Source organism: Panulirus ornatus, chromosome 20 (genome assembly GCF_036320965.1).
Source record: "Panulirus ornatus isolate Po-2019 chromosome 20, ASM3632096v1, whole genome shotgun sequence".
Taxonomy (NCBI): domain Eukaryota; kingdom Metazoa; phylum Arthropoda; class Malacostraca; order Decapoda; family Palinuridae; genus Panulirus; species Panulirus ornatus.
This window is the reverse complement of record NC_092243.1, coordinates 55907038-55927513: the sequence shown is the minus strand read 5'-3', so window position 1 is coordinate 55927513 and position 20476 is coordinate 55907038. Positions and strand designations below refer to the sequence as shown.

The window sequence follows — 20476 nt, the reverse complement described above, 5'->3', positions numbered from 1 at the left end:
GATCTGAATGCAAAGGTGAGTAATGTATCAGTTGAGGGAATAATCGGTGTACATGGGGTGTTCATTGTTGTAAATGGAAATGGTGAAGAGCTTGTAGATCTATGTACTGAAAAGGGACTGGTGATTGGGAATACCTGGTTTAAAAAGAGATATATACATAAGTATACATATGTAAATAGGAGAGATGGCCAGAGAGCGTTATTGGATTACGTGTTAATTGATAGGCGCGCGAAGGAGAGACTTTAGTATGTTAATGTGCTGAGAGGTGCAACTGGAGGGATGTCTGATCATTATCTCGTGGAGGCGAAGGTGAAGATTTGAAGAGGTTTTCAGAAAAGAAGAGAGAATGTTGGGGTGAAGAGAGTGGTGAGAGTAAAGGAGCTTGGGAAGGAGACTTGTGTGAGGAAGTACCAAGAGAGACTGAGTACACCATGGAAAAAGGTGAGAATAAAGGACGTAAGGGGAGTGGGGGAAGAATCGGATGATCTAGGGAAGCAGTGATGGCTTGCGCAAAAGATGCTTGTCGCATGAGAAGCTTGGTAGGTGGGCAGGTTAGAAAGGGTAGTGAGTGGTGGGACGAAGAAGTAAGATTATTAGTGAAAGAGAAGAGAGAGGCATTTGGACGATTTTTGCAGGGAAATAATGTAAATGAGGAGGAGATGTATAAAAGAAAGAGGCAGGAGGTCAAGAGAAAGGTGCAAGAGGTGAAAAAGAGGACAAATGAGAGTTGGAGTGAGAAAGTATAATTAAATTCTAGGGAGAATAAAAAGATGTTTTGGAAGGAGGTAAATAAAGTGCGTAAGACGAGGGAACAAATGGGGCCTTCAGTGAGAGGGGCTAATGAGGAAGTGATAAGAAGTAGTGGTGATATGAGAAGGAGATGGAGTGAGTATTTTGAAGGTTTGTTGAATGTGTCTGATGATAGAGTGGCGGATATAGGGTGTTTTGGTGGAGGTGGTGTGCAAAGTGAGAGGGTTAAGGAAAATGATTTGGTAAACAGAGAAGAGGTAGTAAAAGCTTTGCGGAAGATGAATGCCGGCAAGGCAGCGGGTTTGGATGGTATTGCAGTGTAATTCATTAAAAAAGGGGTGACTGTATTGTTGACTGGTTGGTAAGGTTATTTAATGTATGTATGACTCATGGTGAGGTGCCTGAGGATTGGCGGAATGCTTGCATAGTGCCATTGTACAAAGGGCAAAGAGGATAAAAGTGAGTGCTCAAATTACAGAGGTATAACTTTGTTGAGTATTCCTGGTAAATTATATGGGAGGGTATTGACTGAGAGGGTGAAGGCATGTACAGAGCATCAGATTGGGGAAGACCAGTGTGGTTTCAGAAGTGGTAGAGGATGTGTGGATCAGGTGTTTGCTTTGAAGAATGTATGTGAGAAATACCTAGAAAAGCAAATGGATTTGTATGTAGCATTTATGAATCTGGAGAAGGCATATGATAGAGTTGATAGAGATGCTCTGTGGAAGGTATTTAGAATATATGGTGTGGGAGGCAAGTTGTTAGAATCAGTGGAAAGTTTGTATCGAGGATGTAAGGCATGTGTACGTGTAGGAAGAGAGGATAGTGATTGGTTCTCAGTGAATGTAGGTTTGCGGCAGGGGTGTGTGATGTTTCCATGGTTGTTTAATTTGTTTATGGATGGGGTTGTTAGGGAGGTGAATGCAAGAGTTTCGGAAAGAAGGGCAAGTATGCAGTCTGTTGTGGATGAGAGAGCTTGGGAAGTGAGTCAGTTGTTCGCTGATGATACAGCGCTGGTGTGCTGATACATGTGAGATACTGCAGAAGCTGGTGTCTGAGTTTGGTATAGTGTGTGAAAGAAGAAAGTTGAGAGTAAATGAGAATAAGATCAATGTTATTCTTTACAGTTGGGTTGAGGATCAAGTCAACTGGGAGGTAAGAATGAATGGAGAAAAACTAGAGGAGGTGAAGTGTTTTAGATATCTGGGAGTGGATTTGGCAGTGGATGGAACTATGGAAGCGGAAGTGAATCATAGGGTGGGAGAGGTTGGCGAAAATTCTGGGAGCGTTGAAGAATGTGTATAAGTCGAGAACATTATCTCGGAAAGCAAAAATAGGTATGTTTGAAAGAATAGTGGTTCCAACAATGTTATATGGTTGCGAAGCGTGGGCTATGGATAGAGTTGTGAGGAGGAGGGTAGATGTACTGGAAATGAGATGTTTGAGGACAATATGTGGTGTGAGGTGGTTTGATCGAGTAAGTAATGTAAGGGTAAGAGAGATGTTGGTGATAATACGAGTGTGGTTGAGAGAGCAGAAGAGGGTGTTTTGAAATGGTTTGGTCACATGGAAAGAATGAGTGAGGAAAGATTGACCAAGAGGATATATTTTTCGGAGTTGGAGGGAACGAGGAGAAGTGGGAGACCAAATTGGAGGTGGAAAGATGGAGTGAAAAAGATTTTGAGTAATCGGGGCCTGAACATGTAGGAGGGTGAAAGGCGGGCAAGGAATAGAGTGAATTGTAACTATGTAGTATACTGGGGTCGACATGTTGTCAATGGATTGAAGCAGGGCATGTGAAGCGTCTGGGGTAAACCATGGAAAGTTGTGTGGGGCCTGGATGTGGAAAGGGAGCTGTGGTTTCGGTGTATTATTACAGCTAGAGACTGAGTGTGAACGAATGTGGTCTTTGTTGTCTTTTCCTAGCGCTACCTCGCTCACATGAGGGGGAAGGGGGTTATCATTTCATGTGTGGCGAGGTGGCGATGGGAATGAATAAAGGCAGACAGTATGAATTATGTACATGTGTATCCTTTTCACACTCAGCTTCCCCTCGCACCAACCCACATCTCACATCTATCCCCTCCCCGTCTCCCATTCTCCTAGTTCCTTTTTAGCTCGACCGTGATTTGCTCTCCCGAGTAGTTTATCTCTATCGAAAAAAGTAGCCTAATGTTCTCATCTGATACTCTGACAAGGCGGGCTTTCCCTATTCTGTTTAAGTAAAGACCATCCCTAGAGTGCAGAGATCTCTCATGACTGAAATGGTCCCACAGGTCTATACACATGTATATACATACACGTCGACACACGCACATATACATTCCTATACATTTCAACGTATACATATATATATACGTGCACAGACATATACATATATACACAAGTACATATTTCATACTTGCTGCATTCATTCATTTCAGTCACCACCCCGCCACACATTAAATGACATCCCCTATCCCCGCATGCGCGAGAGGTAGCGCTAGGAAAAGACAACGAAGGCCACTTTCATTCACACTCAGTCTCTAGCTGTCATGAATAATGCAACGAAACCACAGCTCCCTTTCCACATCCGGGCCCCACAAAACTTTACATAGTTTACCCCAGACGCTTCACATGCCCTGGTTCAATTCATTGACAGAACGTCGACCCCGGTATACCACATCGTTCCAGTTCACTCAATTCCTTGCACGCCTTTCACCCTCCTGCATGTTCAGGCACCGATCACTCAAAGTCCTTTTCATTCTATCCTTCCACCTCCAATTATGTCTCCCACTTCTCGTTCCCTCCATCTCTGACACATATATCCTCTTGGTCAATCTTTCCTCACTCATTTTCTCCATGTGACCAAACCATTTCAATACACCCTCTTCTGCTCTCTTAAGCACACTCTTTTTGTTACCACACATCTATCTTACCCTTACATTACTTACTCTATCAAACCACATCACACGATATATTGTCCTCAAACATCTCATTTCCAAAATATCCACGCTCCTCCGCACAACCCTATCTATAGCCCACGTCTCGCAACCATATAACATTCTTGGAAGCACAAATTCCTTCAAACATACGCATTTTTGTTTTCCGAGATAATGTTCACGACTTCCACACATTCTTCAACGTTCCCAGAACTTTTGCCCCCTCCCCCACCCTGTGACTCATTTCCGCTCCCATGGTTCCATCCGCTGCCAAATCCACTCCCAGATATCTAAAGCACTTCAATTCCTCCAGTTTTACTCCATTCAAACCTACCTTACAATTGACTTGTCCCTCAACCCTACTGTACCTAATAACCTTGCTTTTATTCACCTTTACTCTCAGCTTTCTTCTTTCACACACTTTCCAAACTCAGTCACCAGCTTCTGCAGTTTCTCACCCGAATCAGCCACCAGCGCTGTATCATCAGCGAACAACAACTGACTCACTTCCCAAGCTCTTTCATCCACAACAGACTGCATACTTGCCCCTCTCTCCAAAACTCTTTCATTCACTTCCCTAATAACCCCATCCATAAACAAATTTAACAACCATGGAGACATCGCGCACCCCTGCCGCAAACCGACATTCACTGAGAACCACTCACTTTTCTCTCTTCCTACTCGTGCACATGCCTCACATCCTCGAGAAAAACTTTTCACGGTTTCTATCAACTTGCCTCCCACACCATATACTCTTAATACCTTCCACTGAGCATCTCTATCAACTCCATCATATGCCTTAGTCTAGATCCATAAAACGCTGAAAAAAAAGACAAATGGAGAATGAGAAAGAGTGTTAGCGCCAGAGAGCAGTTCCATATATTCTTATCCACACGCTCCATATTAAGTACAACTAACAACCATATATTATTCTTTAGAATTCGTCTTCCATTTCAAAACTTATTTACCCCAGTCAAACCACCTTTATTATCCTCTAACCACCATATGAAGTAATAATGTATTTCATCACAGATAATGATCAGTCATAATATGTTACGATAATAGAGACCTGGATGTCTTGTGTTGTCCAGCAAATCTCAAGCATTAAGATTGTCAGGGGAAGCAAAGGTCGCTGCGGGGCTGGACAAACACCGGTATATAAGCGGTCTGGGAGAGCTCAGTACCACCTCCACCAACATGAAGGTCCTGGTCTTGTGTGTGCTAGTAGCGGCTGCGGCTGCTTGGCCGAGCTTCAGCGAGGAAATTGGCGTACACTTCCAGAATGACGCTGGCGGTAAGCACATCATGCTATATTACGCATTGTATCATTACTTAAGGGGAACTCTCACTTGCGCTGTTCTTCACAGGACATTCCTGAAATAGTTTTCCAATCGTCTTGGCACTTTACTAACAATATACTGGTTCAAAACGAAATATTACATGTTAACAGATTAATACTTTTTATAATGATTGATTTGGGAAAAATTCCCTAATTCAGTACACACACACACACACACACACACACACACACACACAGACACTTGGTGGTATATATATATTTTCACTCCTTTAGCTTGATAAATTGTTTTTCCTTTGTTTGTATACCGATGTAAGTGTAACGGAAGGTATGTATCTTTATACCATTTTCACAGGTAAGAACACAAAATTGGTTCCATTGTAGTGTACGATATTCTACACAGGACACAAGTAATTGTTGCATATCATTAGGAATATATACTAAAATAATCAGTAGATTTAGAGGATATGTTCACGAGGGGAAGATGTTTCAAAAATTATCTATACCTAATGGAAACCACTTTTCATATTGATAGACAAATATTGACATGGATAAAGTGCTGCAAACAAAGATATTGTTGTGCAGTGAAAGACAAGGCGGTGTATAGAACACTAAAGTTGATTAACAAACATCTATTCCTGAGGAATTTTAGATCTACAGAGTAGGCAGAAAAGTTAGATTCAATCATTGATTCCATCATTGACGTAAGACCGTCATTTATCATTAACGTATCTTTGGATCAATATTCAGCTTGTCGATGAGCACATGCTTATTAACTCCATAGAAATAAGAGGAAAGTTGATACATACTCGTTGCTCTAAAGTTTCACTCTCACAGGAGAACTAGCCATAAAGAGCTTTCTTTTCTAAACTCAGGAGTATCAGAGACCATTCTAGGGAATATCTTTTATGGAGACGATGACGGTGACACGCACAATCAAAATTTCTAGGTAATAGTTTGAACGACAATGGAACGATAAATGTACCACAGAGAGGAGGGCAGAGCATGGAGCACCCTCGATTGTGTTCGTACTGACTAGAGCAATGCCTTACTGCTAACAGGGGACCAAGGGTGCTCATAACATACAAGGATGTCAAATGTACTTAAAGAACGTTAATAGCAGTATATAATGTGAAGTTTATCATATAGTGGAATGACAATAATGTAAAGGGAACAATTCCCATCAAAAATGAGTGGAGCAGAAAAACACTGCAACCAACAGTGGTGATGGATGAAAATTTGTGGGTCGGTTAGATTATTATATCATTCATTATTGATAAAATGTGCTCACGAAGTTTCATTTGTCATGATACAGTTTTCAAGTATGGTCTTTAAACTTTTCAAAACATGTTTTATCATGAAAAATTCATATAATTGTAAAATTGCACATAATGTCATGTATGTAACTCCATGATGATCATTCAAATATCTTACATTCCAGGATCTGATAACGCCCATAAACAACAAGATATCAACCATCTGCTGGACAAGATCTACGAGCCCACAAAGTATCCAGATTTGAAAGAAATAGCAGAAAACTTTAACCCTTTGGGCGACACTTCCATATATAATGACCATGGTGCAGCCGCCGAAACGCTCATGAAGGAGCTTACCGATCACAGGCTCTTGGAGCAGCATCACTGGTTCTCACTTTTTAACACTCGCCAACGAGAAGAAGCTCTCATGCTTTTTGCTGTTTTGAATCAGTGCAAGGAATGGTACTGTTTCCGTAGCAACGCCGCCTACTTTCGTGAGCAAATGAATGAGGGAGAGTTTGTGTATGCACTCTATGTGGGTGTCATCCACTCCAAACTGGGAAAAGGAATTGTTTTGCCTCCACTCTACGAAATCACCCCTCACATGTTTACAAACAGTGAAGTCATCGACAAGGCTTACTCTGCCAAGATGACACAAAGAGCAGGTACATTTGATGTGAGTTTTACTGGAACAAAAAAGAACAAAGAACAACGAGTTGCCTACTTCGGAGAGGATATTGGCATGAACATCCACCACGTTACTTGGCATATGGACTTCCCCTTCTGGTGGCAAGACTCCTATGGCTATCATTTGGATCGCAAGGGTGAGCTCTTCTTCTGGGTCCACCACCAACTTACTGCCCGCTTTGACTCTGAGCGTCTCTCCAACTGGCTGGATCCCGTTGACGAGCTACACTGGGATGACATCATCCACGAAGGGTTTGCTCCACTTACCAGTTATAAGTATGGTGGTGAGTTTCCTGTGCGTCCAGACAACATACACTTCGAAGACGTGGACGGCGTAGCTCGTGTGCACGACATGGAAATCACAGAGAGCCGCATTCGTGACGCAATTGCTCATGGTTACATTACAGCCACCGATGGACACACGATCGACATCAGGCAACCTAAGGGTATTGAAATTCTGGGAGACATTATCGAGTCCTCCATGTACAGTTCTAACGCGCGTTATTATGGTTCACTACACAACACTGCTCACATGATGCTCGGTCGACAGGGAGATCCTCATGGCAAGTTCAACTTGCCTCCCGGTGTTATGGAACACTTTGAGACTGCCACAAGAGACCCAAGTTTCTTCCGTCTGCACAAGTATATGGACAACATCTTTAAAGAACACACGGACTCTTTCCCTCCCTACACCCATGATGACCTCGAGTTCGCCGGAATGGTCGTGGATAGTATCGCTATTGACGGACATCTTACTACGTTCTTGGATGATTTCGAGTATAGTCTCATAAATGCTGTGGATTCGGGTGAAAACGTAGATGATGTGGAAATCAATGCCAGAGTTCATCGGCTTAACCATGAAGAATTTACTTATAAGATTACCGTCACCAACAACAATGAGGAAGACCATTTGGCTACCATCCGCATATTCTTGTGCCCCATCAAGGATAATAATGGCATAACTTTGAGTATAGATGAAGCACGTTGGCTTTGCCTTGAACTGGACAAGTTCTGGAAGAAGGGTAAGTAACATGTATCTCTTTCAGTAATTGATTTAGCTTCGTGCATTCAACATATGATCAGTAAGCCAAAGGCACTGTGATTATATAGGAAAATGGGGAACGGAGATGTATGCAAAGAAGATTTTTTTGATTATAGATATTATTAGAAATGAGTTTGGAAAAAAATATACAATACCAATAATATACACATGCCTATTTTCTCCCCTACAGTGCCCGGTGGAACTCATACAATCGACCCGCAGTTCTAAGGACTCATCGGTCACCGTTCCTGATATGCCAAGTTTCCAGTCACTGAAGCAACAAGCTGATGATGCTGTAACCGGCGGCCACGACCTCGACCTGAGTGCGTATGAACGGTCCTGTGGCATCCCCGACAGAATGTTGCTACCCAAGAGCAAGCCTGGAGGTATGGAATTCAACCTCTACGTGGCCGTGACTGACGGAGCCAAGGATACAGAAGGACACAATGGGGACCTCGAGCACGGTGGCACCCATGCTCAGTGTGGCGTTCATGGTGAAGATTACCCAGACAACCAGCCTTTGGGTTATCCTCTGGACCGTCGCATTCCTGATGAACGCGTCATTGATGGAGTTACAAACATCAAGCACACAGTCGTCACGATCGTTCATGATCCAGATCACCATGCTTAAGTTTCCTCTTCTGAATAATACAGTAATGTCAATCTTTTGATTCTCTCCCATTAACGAATTATTTCAGTAAATATTTGATATTTTACGTTCATTCATGCTTAGCTGGGTAGAATCTGATATGAATCATTCTTCTCCAGTTATCATTGAAAGGGAACTATGTATAGAAATTGATAACTTTATTGTCCCTTAATAAAAAGATTCTGTATTCATCACTTATGTTCATTATCCGGTTAGAAAATCCGTCAAAAGTTAAAACAAAGCACATACTTTTAGCCCACATATCCAAGCATGTACGAAAAAAAAAGTGTTGCGGATCTTATACTTATGTGACTTTTCTCCATGGATCTGCATTAAAATATTCAGTAACTCTTTGCTTCAATAACAATGAATGAAATGCGTCTTACACTCGCACAAACTAACGAATTCTATAAGGATATATAGGATTCTTCTTGTACTTGTATGTGTATGAAATTGCCTATCTAATTTCTTGAAATCACAGACGTTAATATGGCTGAGATCTTTAAGCTTGTTGATCCCGGGTATTTAAATATTCATTATACTGCACTTAGTTCTAAGCTTGTCATTTACTCAGCAATCATCTCGTTTTCGTATATCCTTTCCATGCCCAGCGGTTTACCATTCTAGAATACTTTCTACCAATTTCTTAAGCACTCAGTTTTCCAATCACAAGATAATGATTCCAATCTCCTACAGTCCAATTTGTTTCAAAATATTCATAAGTAACATCACAAAGACCTCTGGCGAACTTCAAGATTTGTGACCGTTCTGAAATCTCATATATATATGCCCGGTGGAACTCATACAATCGACCGCAGTTCTAAGGACTCATCGGTCACCGTTCCTGATATGCCAAGTTTCCAGTCACTGAAGCAACAAGCTGATGATGCTGTAACCGGCGGCCACGACCTCGACCTGAGTGCGTATGAACGGTCCTGTGGCATCCCCGACAGAATGTTGCTACCCAAGAGCAAGCCTGGAGGTATGGAATTCAACCTCTACGTGGCCGTGACTGACGGAGCCAAGGATACAGAAGGACACAATGGGGACCTCGAGCACGGTGGCACCCATGCTCAGTGTGGCGTTCATGGTGAAGATTACCCAGACAACCGGCCTTTGGGTTATCCTCTGGACCGTCGCATTCCTGATGAACGCGTCATTGATGGAGTTTCAAACATCAAGCACACAGTCGTCACGATCGTTCATGATCCAGATCACCATGCTTAAGTTTCCTCTTCTGAATAATACAGTAATGTCAATCTTTTGATTCTCTCCCATTAACGAATTATTTCAATAAATATTTAATATTTTACGTTCTTTCATGCTTAGCTGGGTAGAATCTGATATGAATCATTCTTTTCCAGTTATCATTGAAAGGGAACTATGTATAGAAATTGATAACTTTATTGTCCCTTAATAAAAAGATTCTGTATTCATCACTTATGTTCATTATCCGGTTAGAAAATCCGTCAAAAGTTAAAACAAAGCACATACTTTTAGCCCACATATCCAAGCATGTACGAAAAAAAAAGTGTTGCGGATCTTATACTTATGTGACTTTTCTCCATGGATCTGCATTAAAATATTCAGTAACTCTTTGCTTCAATAACAATGAATGAAATGCGTCTTACACTCGCACAAACTAACGAATTCTATAAGGATATATAGGATTCTTCTTGTACTTGTATGTGTATGAAATTGCCTATCTAATTTCTTGAAATCACAGACGTTAATATGGCTGAGATCTTTAAGCTTGTTGATCCCGGGTATTTAAACATTCATTATACTGCACTTAGTTCTAAGCTTGTCATTTACTCAGCAATCATCTCGTTTTCGTATATCCTTTCCATGCCCAGCGGTTTACCATTCTAGAATACTTTCTACCAATTTCTTAAGCACTCAGTTTTCCAATCACAAGATAATGATTCCAATCTCCTACAGTCCAATTTGTTTCAAAATATTCATAAGTAACATCACAAAGACCTCTGGCGAACTTCAAGATTTGTGACCGTTCTGAAATCTCATATATATACATAAAATTTTACGGACAATACTTGTATAATGATATATATATATATATATATATATATATATATATATATATATATATATATATATATATATATATATATATATATATATATATATATATATATATACATATATGAGTGAGGAAAGATTGACCAAGAGGATATATGTGTCGGAGGTGGAGGGAACGAGGAGAAGTGGGAGACCAAATTGGAGGTGGAAAGATGGAGTGAAAAAGATTTTGAGTGATCGGGGCCTGAACATGCAGGAGGGTAAAAGGCGGGCCAGGAATAGAGTGAAGTGGATCGATGTGGTATACCAGGGTATATGGGAGGGTATTGATTGAGAGGGTGAAGGCATGTACAGAGCATCAGATTGGGGAAGAGCAGTGTGGTTTCAGAAGTGGTAAAGGATGTGTGGATCAGGTGTTTGCTTTGAAGAATGTATGTGAGAAATACTTAGAAAAGCCAATGGATTTGTATGTAGCATTTATGGATCTGGAGAAGGCATATGATAGAGTTGATAGAGATGCTCTGTGGAAGGTATTAAGAATATATATATATATATATATATATATATATATATATATATATATATATATATATATATATATATATATATATATATATATATATATATTTTTATTTATTATACTTTGTCGCTGTCTCCCGCGTTTGCGAGGTAGCGCAAGGATACAGACGAAAGAAATGGCCCAACCCCCCCCATACACATGTATATACATACGTCCACACACGCAAATATACATACCTACACAGCTTTCCATAGCTTACCCCAGACGCTTCACATGCCTTGATTCAATCCACTGACAGCACGTCAACCCCGGTATACCACATCGCTCCAATTCACTCTATTCCTTGCCCTCCTTTCACCCTCCTGCATGTTCAGGCCCCGATCACACAAAATCTTTTTCACTCCATCTTTCCACCTCCAATTTGGTCTCCCTCTTCTCCTTGTTCCCTCCACCTCCGACACATATATCCTCTTGGTCAATCTTTCCTCACTCATCCTCTCCATGTGCCCAAACCACTTCAAAACACCCTCTTCTGCTCTCTCAACCACGCTCTTTTTATTTCCACACATCTTTCTTACCCTTACGTTACTCACTCGATCAAACCACCTCACACCACACATTGTCCTCAAACATCTCATTTCCAGCACGTCCATCCTCCTGCGCACAACTCTATCCATAGCCCACGCCTCGCAACCATACAACATTGTTGGAACCACTATTCCTTCAAACATACCCATTTTTGCTTTCCGAGATAATGTTCTCGACTTCCACACATTCTTCAAGGCTCCCAGAATTTTCGCCCCCTCCCCCACCCTATGATCCACTTCCGCTTCCATGGTTCCATCCGCTGCCAGATCCACTCCCAGATATCTAAAACACTTCACTTCCTCCAGTTTTTCTCCATTCAAACTCACCTCCCAATTGACTTGACCCTCAACCCTACTGTACCTAATAACCTTGCTCTTATTCACATTTACTCTTAACTTTCTTCTTCCACACACTTTACCAAACTCAGTCACCAGCTTCTGCAGTTTCTCACATGAATCAGCCACCAGCGCTGTATCATCAGCGAACAACAACTGACTCACTTCCCAAGCTCTCACATCCCCAACAGACTTCATACTTGCCCCTCTTTCCAAAACTCTTGCATTCACCTCCCTAACAACCCCATCCATAAACAAATTAAACAACCATGGAGACATCACACACCCCTGCCGCAAACCTACATTCACTGAGAACCAATCACTTTCCTCTCTTCCTACACGTACACATGCCTTACATCCTCGATAAAAACTTTTCACTGCTTCTAACAACTTTCCTCCCACACCATATATTCTTAATACCTTCCACAGAGCATCTCTATCAACTCTATCATATGCCTTCTCCAGATCCATAAATGCTACATACAAATCCATTTGCTTTTCTATATATATATATATATATATATATATATATATATATATATATATATATATATATATATATAGGATGTTTTGTTCGGGGTGATGTGCGAAGTAAGAGGGTCAAGGAGAATGGTTTGGTAAACAGAGAGGAGGTAATGAAAACTTTGCAGGAGATGAAAGCCAACAGCGCGGCGGATTTGGATGGTATTGCTGTGGAATTGATTTAAATAGAGGTTGACCATGCTGTTAATTGGTTGGTAAGGATATTCAATCTATGTATAGATCATGGTGAAGTACTTGACGATTGGCGGAATGCGTGCATAGTGCTATTGTAAAAAGGCAAAGGAGATATAGGTGAGTGTTCAAACTACAGAGGCATAAGTTTGCGGAGTATTCCTGGGAAATTATATAGGAGGGTATTGATTGAGAGGGTAAAGGGATAAAGGCAGCGTGGTTTCAGAAGTGGTAGAGGATGTGTGGATCAGGTGTTTGCTCTGAAGAATGCATTTGAAAATAATTAGAAAAACAGATGGATTTGTATGTAGCATTCATGTATCTGGAGAAGGCATATGATAGAATAGAGATGTTTTGTGGAAGGTATCGAGAGTACATGGTGTGGGATGTAAATTGCTAGAAGCAGTTTAAAGTTTTAACCAATGATGTAAGGGATATGTACGATAAGGAAGAGAGGAGAGTGGTTGGTTCCCTGTGAATGTCAGTTTGCGTTAGGGGTGTGTGTTGTCCCCATGGTTGTTGAATTAGTTTGCGGATGGGGCGGTTTGGTAGGTAAATGCAAGAGTTTTTGAGAGAGGAGCGTGTATGCAGTCTGTTGTGGATGTGAAGGACTGGGAAGCGAGTCAATTGTTCGTTGATGTTACAGCTATAGTGGCTGATTCGGGTGAGAAGCTGCAGAGGTTGGTGACTGAGTTTGGAAAAATGTGTGAAAAGAGAAAGTTGAGAGTAAATGTAATAAAAGCAAGATTATTAGGTTTGTAGGGTTGAGGGACAAGTCAATTGGGAGGTAAGTTTGAATGGAGAAAAGCTGGTTGAAGTGAAGTGTTTTAGACATCTTGGAGTGGATTTAGCATAGGATGCAACCTTGGATGGAGGAGAAGTGGGAGACCAGATTAGAGGTGGAAAGATGGAGTGGAATAGGTTTTCAGTGATCGGGGCCTAAACATGCAGGAAGGTGAAAGGTGTGCAAGGAATAGAGTCTAAAGATGGGGAAGGGGGCGAAGGTTCTGGGAGCGATGATGAGAGTGTGGAAGGAGAGAAAGTAGTCTCGGAGAGCAAAAATGGGTATGTTTGAAGGATTAGTAGTTCCAACAATGTTATATGGTTTCATGACATTGGCTATAGATAGGTTTGTTCGGAGGAGGGTGGATATGCTGGACAATATGTGGTGTGAAGTGGTTTGATAGAATAAGTAAATGAAGGATGACAGAGATATGTGGAAATAAAAAGAGTGTGGATGAGAGAGCAGAAGAGGGTGTGTTGAAATGGTTTGGACATATGGAGAGAATGAGTGAGGAAAGATTGACGAAGAAGATATACGTGTCAAAGGTGAAGGAAGAAGGAGAAGCGTTAGACCAAATCTGAGGTGGAAGGGTGATGTAAAAATGATTTTCAGCGATCGGGGCCTGATCATACAGAATGGTGAGAGGCGTGCAAGGAATATAGTGAATTGGAGCGATGTGGTGTACTGGGGTCGACGTGCTGTCAATGAACTGAACTAGGGCATGTGAAGCGTGTGGCGTAAACCATGGAAGGTTCTGTGGGGCCTGGATGTGGACAGGGAGCTGTGGTTTCGGTGCATTACACATGAGAGCAAGAGAATGAATGTGAACGAATGTGGCCTTTTTGTCTGTTTTCCTGGCACTACCTTGCTAAAGCGGGGATGGTGATGCTATTCCCCGTGTGGTAGCAACAGGAATATATGAAGGCAAGTAACTATGAATATTACTTGTGCCCATATGTTTTTATATGTATATGTGTGTGTTGATATGTATATTTGTGTATATGTGCGTATATATATGTGTGTGTATATGAGTGGATGGCAATTCTTCGTCTGTTTCCTGGCGCTACCTCGCTGACGCACGGAAGAGTAAGTATACATATCCATGGGGATAAGGGAGAAAGAATACTCACCACGTATCCCCGCATGTCGTAGACATGTGGGGATACGTGGCCGGCCGTCCTTGTATTTAAATTTGTCAAAGGGAAAACAGAAGGAGTCAAGCGGGGAATGCTGATCCTTCTCGAAGGTTGAGATTTAGGTGTCTCAATGTGTGTGGATGTAACCAAGATGAGAAAAAAAAATGAGAAATAGCCTGTATGTTTGAGGAAAGGAACCTGGATGTTCTAGCTCTGAGTGAAACAAAGCTCAAGGGTAAAGGGGAAGAGTGGTTTGGGAATGTTTTGGGAGTAAAGTCAGGAGTTGGTGAGAGGACAAGAGCAAAGGAAGGACTAGCACTACTCCTGAAACGGGAGTTGTGGGAGTATGTGATATAGTGTAAGTAAGTAAACTCTAGATTGATATGGGTAAAACTGAAAGTGGATGGAGAGAGATGGGTGATCATGCACCTGGGCATGAATAGAAAGATCATGAGAGGCAAGTGTTTTGGAAGCAGCTGAGTGAGTGTATTAGTAGTTTTGATGCACGAGACCTGGTTATAGTAATGGGTGATTTATTTGCAAAGGTGAGTAATGTGGCAGTTGAGGGAATAATTGGCATACATGAGGTGTTCAGTGTTGTAAATGAAAATGGTGAAGTGCATGTAGATTTGTGTGTTGAAAAGGACTGATGATTGGGAATACATGGTTTGAAAAGAGATATATGCATAAGTATACGTATGTAAGTGGGAGAGATGGCCAGAGAGCGTTATTGGATTACGTGTTAATTGATAGGCGCGTGAAAGAGAGACTTTTGAATGTTAATTTGCTGAGAGGTGCAACTGGAGGGATGTCTGATCATTATCTCTTGGAGGCGAAGGTGAAGATTTGTAGAGATTTTCAGAAAAGAATAGAGAATATTAGGGTGAAGAGAGTGGTGAGAGTAAGTGAGCTTGGGAAGGAGACTTGTGTGAGGAAGTACCAGGAGAGACTGAGTGCAGGAGAAAGGTGAGAGCAAAGGACGTAAGGGGAGTAGGGGAGGATGGGACGCATTTAGGGAAGAAGTGACGGCTTGTGCAAAAGATGCTTGTGGCTTGAGAAGTGTGAGAGGTGGACAGATTAGAAAGGGTAGTGAATGATGGAATGAAGTAAGACTATTAGCGAAAGATAAGAGAGAGGCATTTGGACGATTTTTACAGAGAAATAATGCAAATGAGTGGGAGATTTATAAAAGAAAGAGGCAGGAGGTCAAGAGAAAGGTGCAAGAGGTGAAAAAGACAGAAAATGAGAGTTGGGGTGAGAAAGTATCATTATATTTTTGGGAGAATCAAAAGATGTTTTGGAAGTAGGTAAATAAAGTGCGTAAGACAAGAGAACAAATGGGAGCATCGGTAAAGGGGGCAAATGGGGAGGTAATAACAAGTAGTGGTGAGGTGAGAAGGAGATGGAGTGAGTGAAAAGTTTTTATCAAGGATGTAAGTCCTGTGTACGAATAGGAAAAGAGGAAAGTGATTGCTTCTCAGTGAATGTCGGTTTGCGGCAGGGGTGCGTGATGTCTCCATGGTTGTTTAATTTGTTTATGGATGGGGTTGTTAGGGAGGTGAATGCAAGAGTTTTGAAGAGAGGGGCAAGTATGCAGTCTGTTGTGGATGAGACGGTTTGGTAAGTGAGTCAGTTGTTGTTCGCTGATCATACAGCGCTGGTGGCTTATTCGGGTGAGAAACTGAAGAAGCTGGTGACTGAGTGTGGTAAGGTGTGTGAAAGAAGAAAGCTGAGAGTAAATGTGAATAAGAGCAAGGTTATTAGGTACAGTAGGGTTGGGGGACAGGTCAATTGAGAGGTATGTTTGAATGGAAAAAACTGGAGGAAGTGAAGTGTTTTAGATATCTTGGAGTGGATTTGGCAGCGAATGGAACCATGGGAGCGTAAGTGAGTCACAGGGTGTGGGAGGAGGCGAAGGTTCTGGGAGCGTTGAAGAATGTGGTGAAGGCGAAAACATTATCTCGGAGAGAGAAAAGGGTATGTTTGAAGGAACAGTGGTTCCAACAATGTTATATAGTTAAGGTATGGGCTATAGATTGGGTTGTACGGAAGAGGGTGGATGTGTTGGAAATAAAATTTGTAGTGGGGTGGCGACGGGAATGAGCACTCCTGGCTTGACTCCATCTTTTTTTTTCCCCTTTTAGAAGCTGAAATATAAGGAGGGGAGGGTTTGTGGCCCCCCCCGCTCCTGTCCCCTTTAGTCGCTTCTACGACACGCAGACACGTATTCTTACTCCCCTATCCCCAAGGATATATAGATATATATATATATAAATATATATATATATATATATATATATATATATATATATATATATATATATATATATATATATATATATTGGAAATGGTGAAGAGCTTGTAGATTTATGTGCAGAAAAGAAATGGTAATTGGGAATACCTGGTTTAAAAAGCGAGATATACATAAGTATACGTATGTAAGTAGGAGGGATGGCCAGAGAGCGTTATTGGATTACGTGTTAATTGATAGGCGTGCGAAAGAGAGACTTTTGGATGTTAATTTGCTGAGAGGAGCAACTGGAAGGATGTCTGATCATTATTTTGTGGAGGCGAAGGTGAAGATTTGCAGAGGTTTTCAGAAAAGAAGAGACAATGTTGGGGTTAAGAGAGTGGTGAGAGTAAGTGAGCTTGGGAAGGAAACTTGTCTGAGGAAGTACCAAGAGAGACTGGAAAAAGGTGAGAACAAAGGACGTAAAGGGAGTGGGGGAGGAATGGGATGTATTTGGGGAAGCAGTGATGAATTGCGCAAAAGATGCTTGTGGCATAAGAAGCGTGGGAGGTGGGCAGATCAGAAAGGGTAGTGAGTGGTGGGATGAAGAAGTAAGATTACTAGTGAAAGAGAAGAGAGGCATTTGGACGATTTTTGTAGGGAAATAATGCAAATAAGTGGGAGATGTATAAAAGAGAGAGGCAGGAGGTCAAGAGAAAGGTGCTAGAAGTGAAAAAGAGGGCAAATGACAGTTGGGGTGAGAGAGTATCATTAAATTTTAGAGAGAATAAAAAGATGTTTTGGAAGGAGGTAAATAAAGTGCGTAAGACAAGGGAACAAATGGGAACTTCAGTGAAGGGGCCTAATGGGGAGGTGATAACAAGTAATGGTGATGCGAAAAGGATATGGAGTGAGTATTTTGAAGGTTTGTTAAATGTGTTTGATGATAGAGTGGCAGATATAGGGTGTTTTGGTCGAGGTGGTGTGCAAATGAGATGGTTAGGGGGAATGATTTGGTAAACAGAGAAGAGGTAGTGAAAGCTTTGCGGAAGATAAAAGTCGGCAAGGTGGCGGGTTTGGATGGTGTTGCAGTAAAATTTATTAAAAAAGGGGGTGACTGTATTGTTGACTGGTTGGTAAGGTTATTTAATGTATGTATGACTCATGGTGAGGTGCCAGAGGATTGGCGGAATGCTTGCATAGTGCCATTGTACAAAGGCAAAGGGGATAAAAGTGAGTGTTCAAATTACAGAGGTATAAGTTTGTTGAGTATTCCTGGTAAATGATATGGGAGGGTATTGATTGAGAGGGTGAAGGCATGTACAGAGCATCAGATTGGGGAAGAGCAGTGTTGTTTCAGAAGTGGTAGAGGATGAGTGGATCAGGTGTTTGCTTTGAAGAATGTATGTGAGAAATACTTAGAAAAGCAAATGGATTTGTATGTAGCATTTATGGATCTGGAGAAGGCATATGCTAGAGTTGATAGAGATGCTCTGTGGAAGGTATTAAGAATATATGGTGTGGGAGGCAAGTTGTTAGAATCAGTGGAAAGTTTTTATCGAGGATGTAAGGCATGTGTACGTGTAGGAAGAGAGGAAAGTGATTGGTTCTCATTGAATGTTGGTTTGCGGCAGGGGTGTTTGATGTCTCCATGGTTATTTAATTTGTTTATGGATGGGGTTGTTAGGGAGGGGAATGCAAGAGTTTTGGAAAGAGGGGCAAGTATGCAGTTTGTTGTGGATGAGAGAGCTTGGGAAGTGAGTCAGTTGTTGTTCGCTGATGATACAGCGCTGGTGGCTGATTCATGTGAGAAACTGCAGAAGCTGGTGACTGAGTTTGGTAAAGTATGTGAAAGAAGAAAGCTGAGAGTAAATGTGAATAAGAGCAAGGTTATTAGGTACAGTAGGGTTGAGGGTCAAATGAATCGGGAGGTAAGTTTGAATGGAGGAGAACTGGAGGAATGAAGTGTTTTAGATATCTGGGAGTGGATTTGGCAGCGGATAGAACCATGGAAGCGGAAGTGAATCATAGGGTGGGGGAGGGAGCGAAAGCTCTGGGACCGTTAAAGAATGTGTGGAAGTCGAAAACATTATCTCAGAAAGCAAAAATGGGTATGTTTGAAGAAATAGTGGTTCCAATAATGTTATAATGTTGCGAGGCGTGGACTATGGATAGAGTTGTGCGGAAGAGGGTGGATGTACTGGAAATGAGATGTTTGAGGACGTTATGTGGCGTGAAGTGGTTTGATCGAGTAAGTAATGATAGGGTAAGAGAGATGTGTGGTAATAAAAATAGTGTGGCTGAGAGAGCAGAAGAGGGTGTTTTGAAATGGTATGGTCACATGGAAAGAATGAGTGAGGAAAGATTGACCAAGAGGATATATGTCTCAGAAGTGGAGGGAACGAGGAGAAGTGGGAGACCAGATTGGAGGTGGAAAATGGAGTGGAATAGGTTTTCAGTGATCGGGGCCTAAACATGCAGGAAGGTGAAAGGCGTGCAAGGAATAGAGTGAATTGGAACGATGTGGTATACCGGGTTCGACGTGCTGTCAATGGATTGAACCAGGGCATGTGACGCGTCTGGGGTAAACCATGGAAAGTTTTGTGGGGGCTGGATGTGGAAAGGGAACTGTGGTTTAAGTGCATTATACATGACAGCTAGAGACTAGAGTTTGAACGAACGTGGCCTTTGTCGTCTTTTCCTAGCGCTACCTCGCGCACACGCGGTGGGAGGGGGTTGTTATTTCATGTGTGGCGGGGTGGCAATGGGAAGGAATAAAGGCAGACAGTATGAATTATGGACATGTATATATATATATATATATATATATATATATATATATATATATATATATATATATATATATATATATATATATATCTTTCTTTTTTTCAAACTATTCGCCATTTCCCGCATTAGCGAGGTAGCGTTAAGAACAGAGGACTGGGCCTTTGAGGGAATACCCTCACCTGGCGCAATTCTCTGTTCCCTCTTTTGGAAAATTAAAAGAAAAAAAAAAAAAAAACATCCAGCCCCCACAAAACTTTCCATGGTTTACCCCAGACGCGTCACATGGTATTGCAGTGGAATTTATTAAACAAGGGGGTGACTGCATTGTTGACTGGTAGGTAAGGTTATTTAATGTATGTATGACTCATGGTGAGGTGCCTGAGGATTGGCGGAATGCGTGCATAGTGCCATTGTACAGAGGCAAAGGGGATAAGAGTGAGTGCTCAAATTACAGAGGTATAAGTTTGTTGAGTATTCCTGGTAAATGATATGGGAGGGTATTGATTGAGAGGGTGAAGGCATGTACAGAGCATCAGATTGGGGAAGAGCAGTGTGGTTTCAGAAGTGGTAGAGGATGTGTGGATCAGGTGTTTGCTTTGAAGAATGTATGTGAGAAATACTTAGAAAAGCAAATGGATTTGTATGTAGAATTTATGGATCTGGAGAAGGCATATGATAGAGTTGATAGAGATGCTCTGTGGAAGGTATTAAGAATATATGGTGTGGGAGGCAAGTTG

At 41.7% G+C, this 20476-nt stretch overlaps 1 protein-coding gene and 1 pseudogene across 1 annotated transcript; both read left to right on the top strand.

The window, feature by feature from the left end:
- The first annotated feature begins 4822 nt into the window (after nucleotides 1–4822).
- On the top strand, nucleotides 4823–8791 carry LOC139756029 (hemocyanin B chain-like; annotated as a pseudogene).
- A 597-nt stretch (nucleotides 8792–9388) lies between these two features.
- Nucleotides 9389–9888, top strand: LOC139755749 (hemocyanin A chain-like). The gene has a single exon (XM_071674379.1). It carries the CDS (start codon nucleotides 9389–9391, stop codon nucleotides 9827–9829), a length of 441 nt encoding a protein of 146 aa, XP_071530480.1. The 3' UTR covers nucleotides 9830–9888.
- Nucleotides 9889–20476: the final 10588 nt, after the last annotated feature.

Excerpts from the sequence above, each read along its gene's own strand:
- LOC139755749 (XM_071674379.1), top strand. The coding sequence starts at position 9,389 with ATGCCCGGTGGAACTCATACAATCGACCGCAGTTCTAAGGACTCATCG.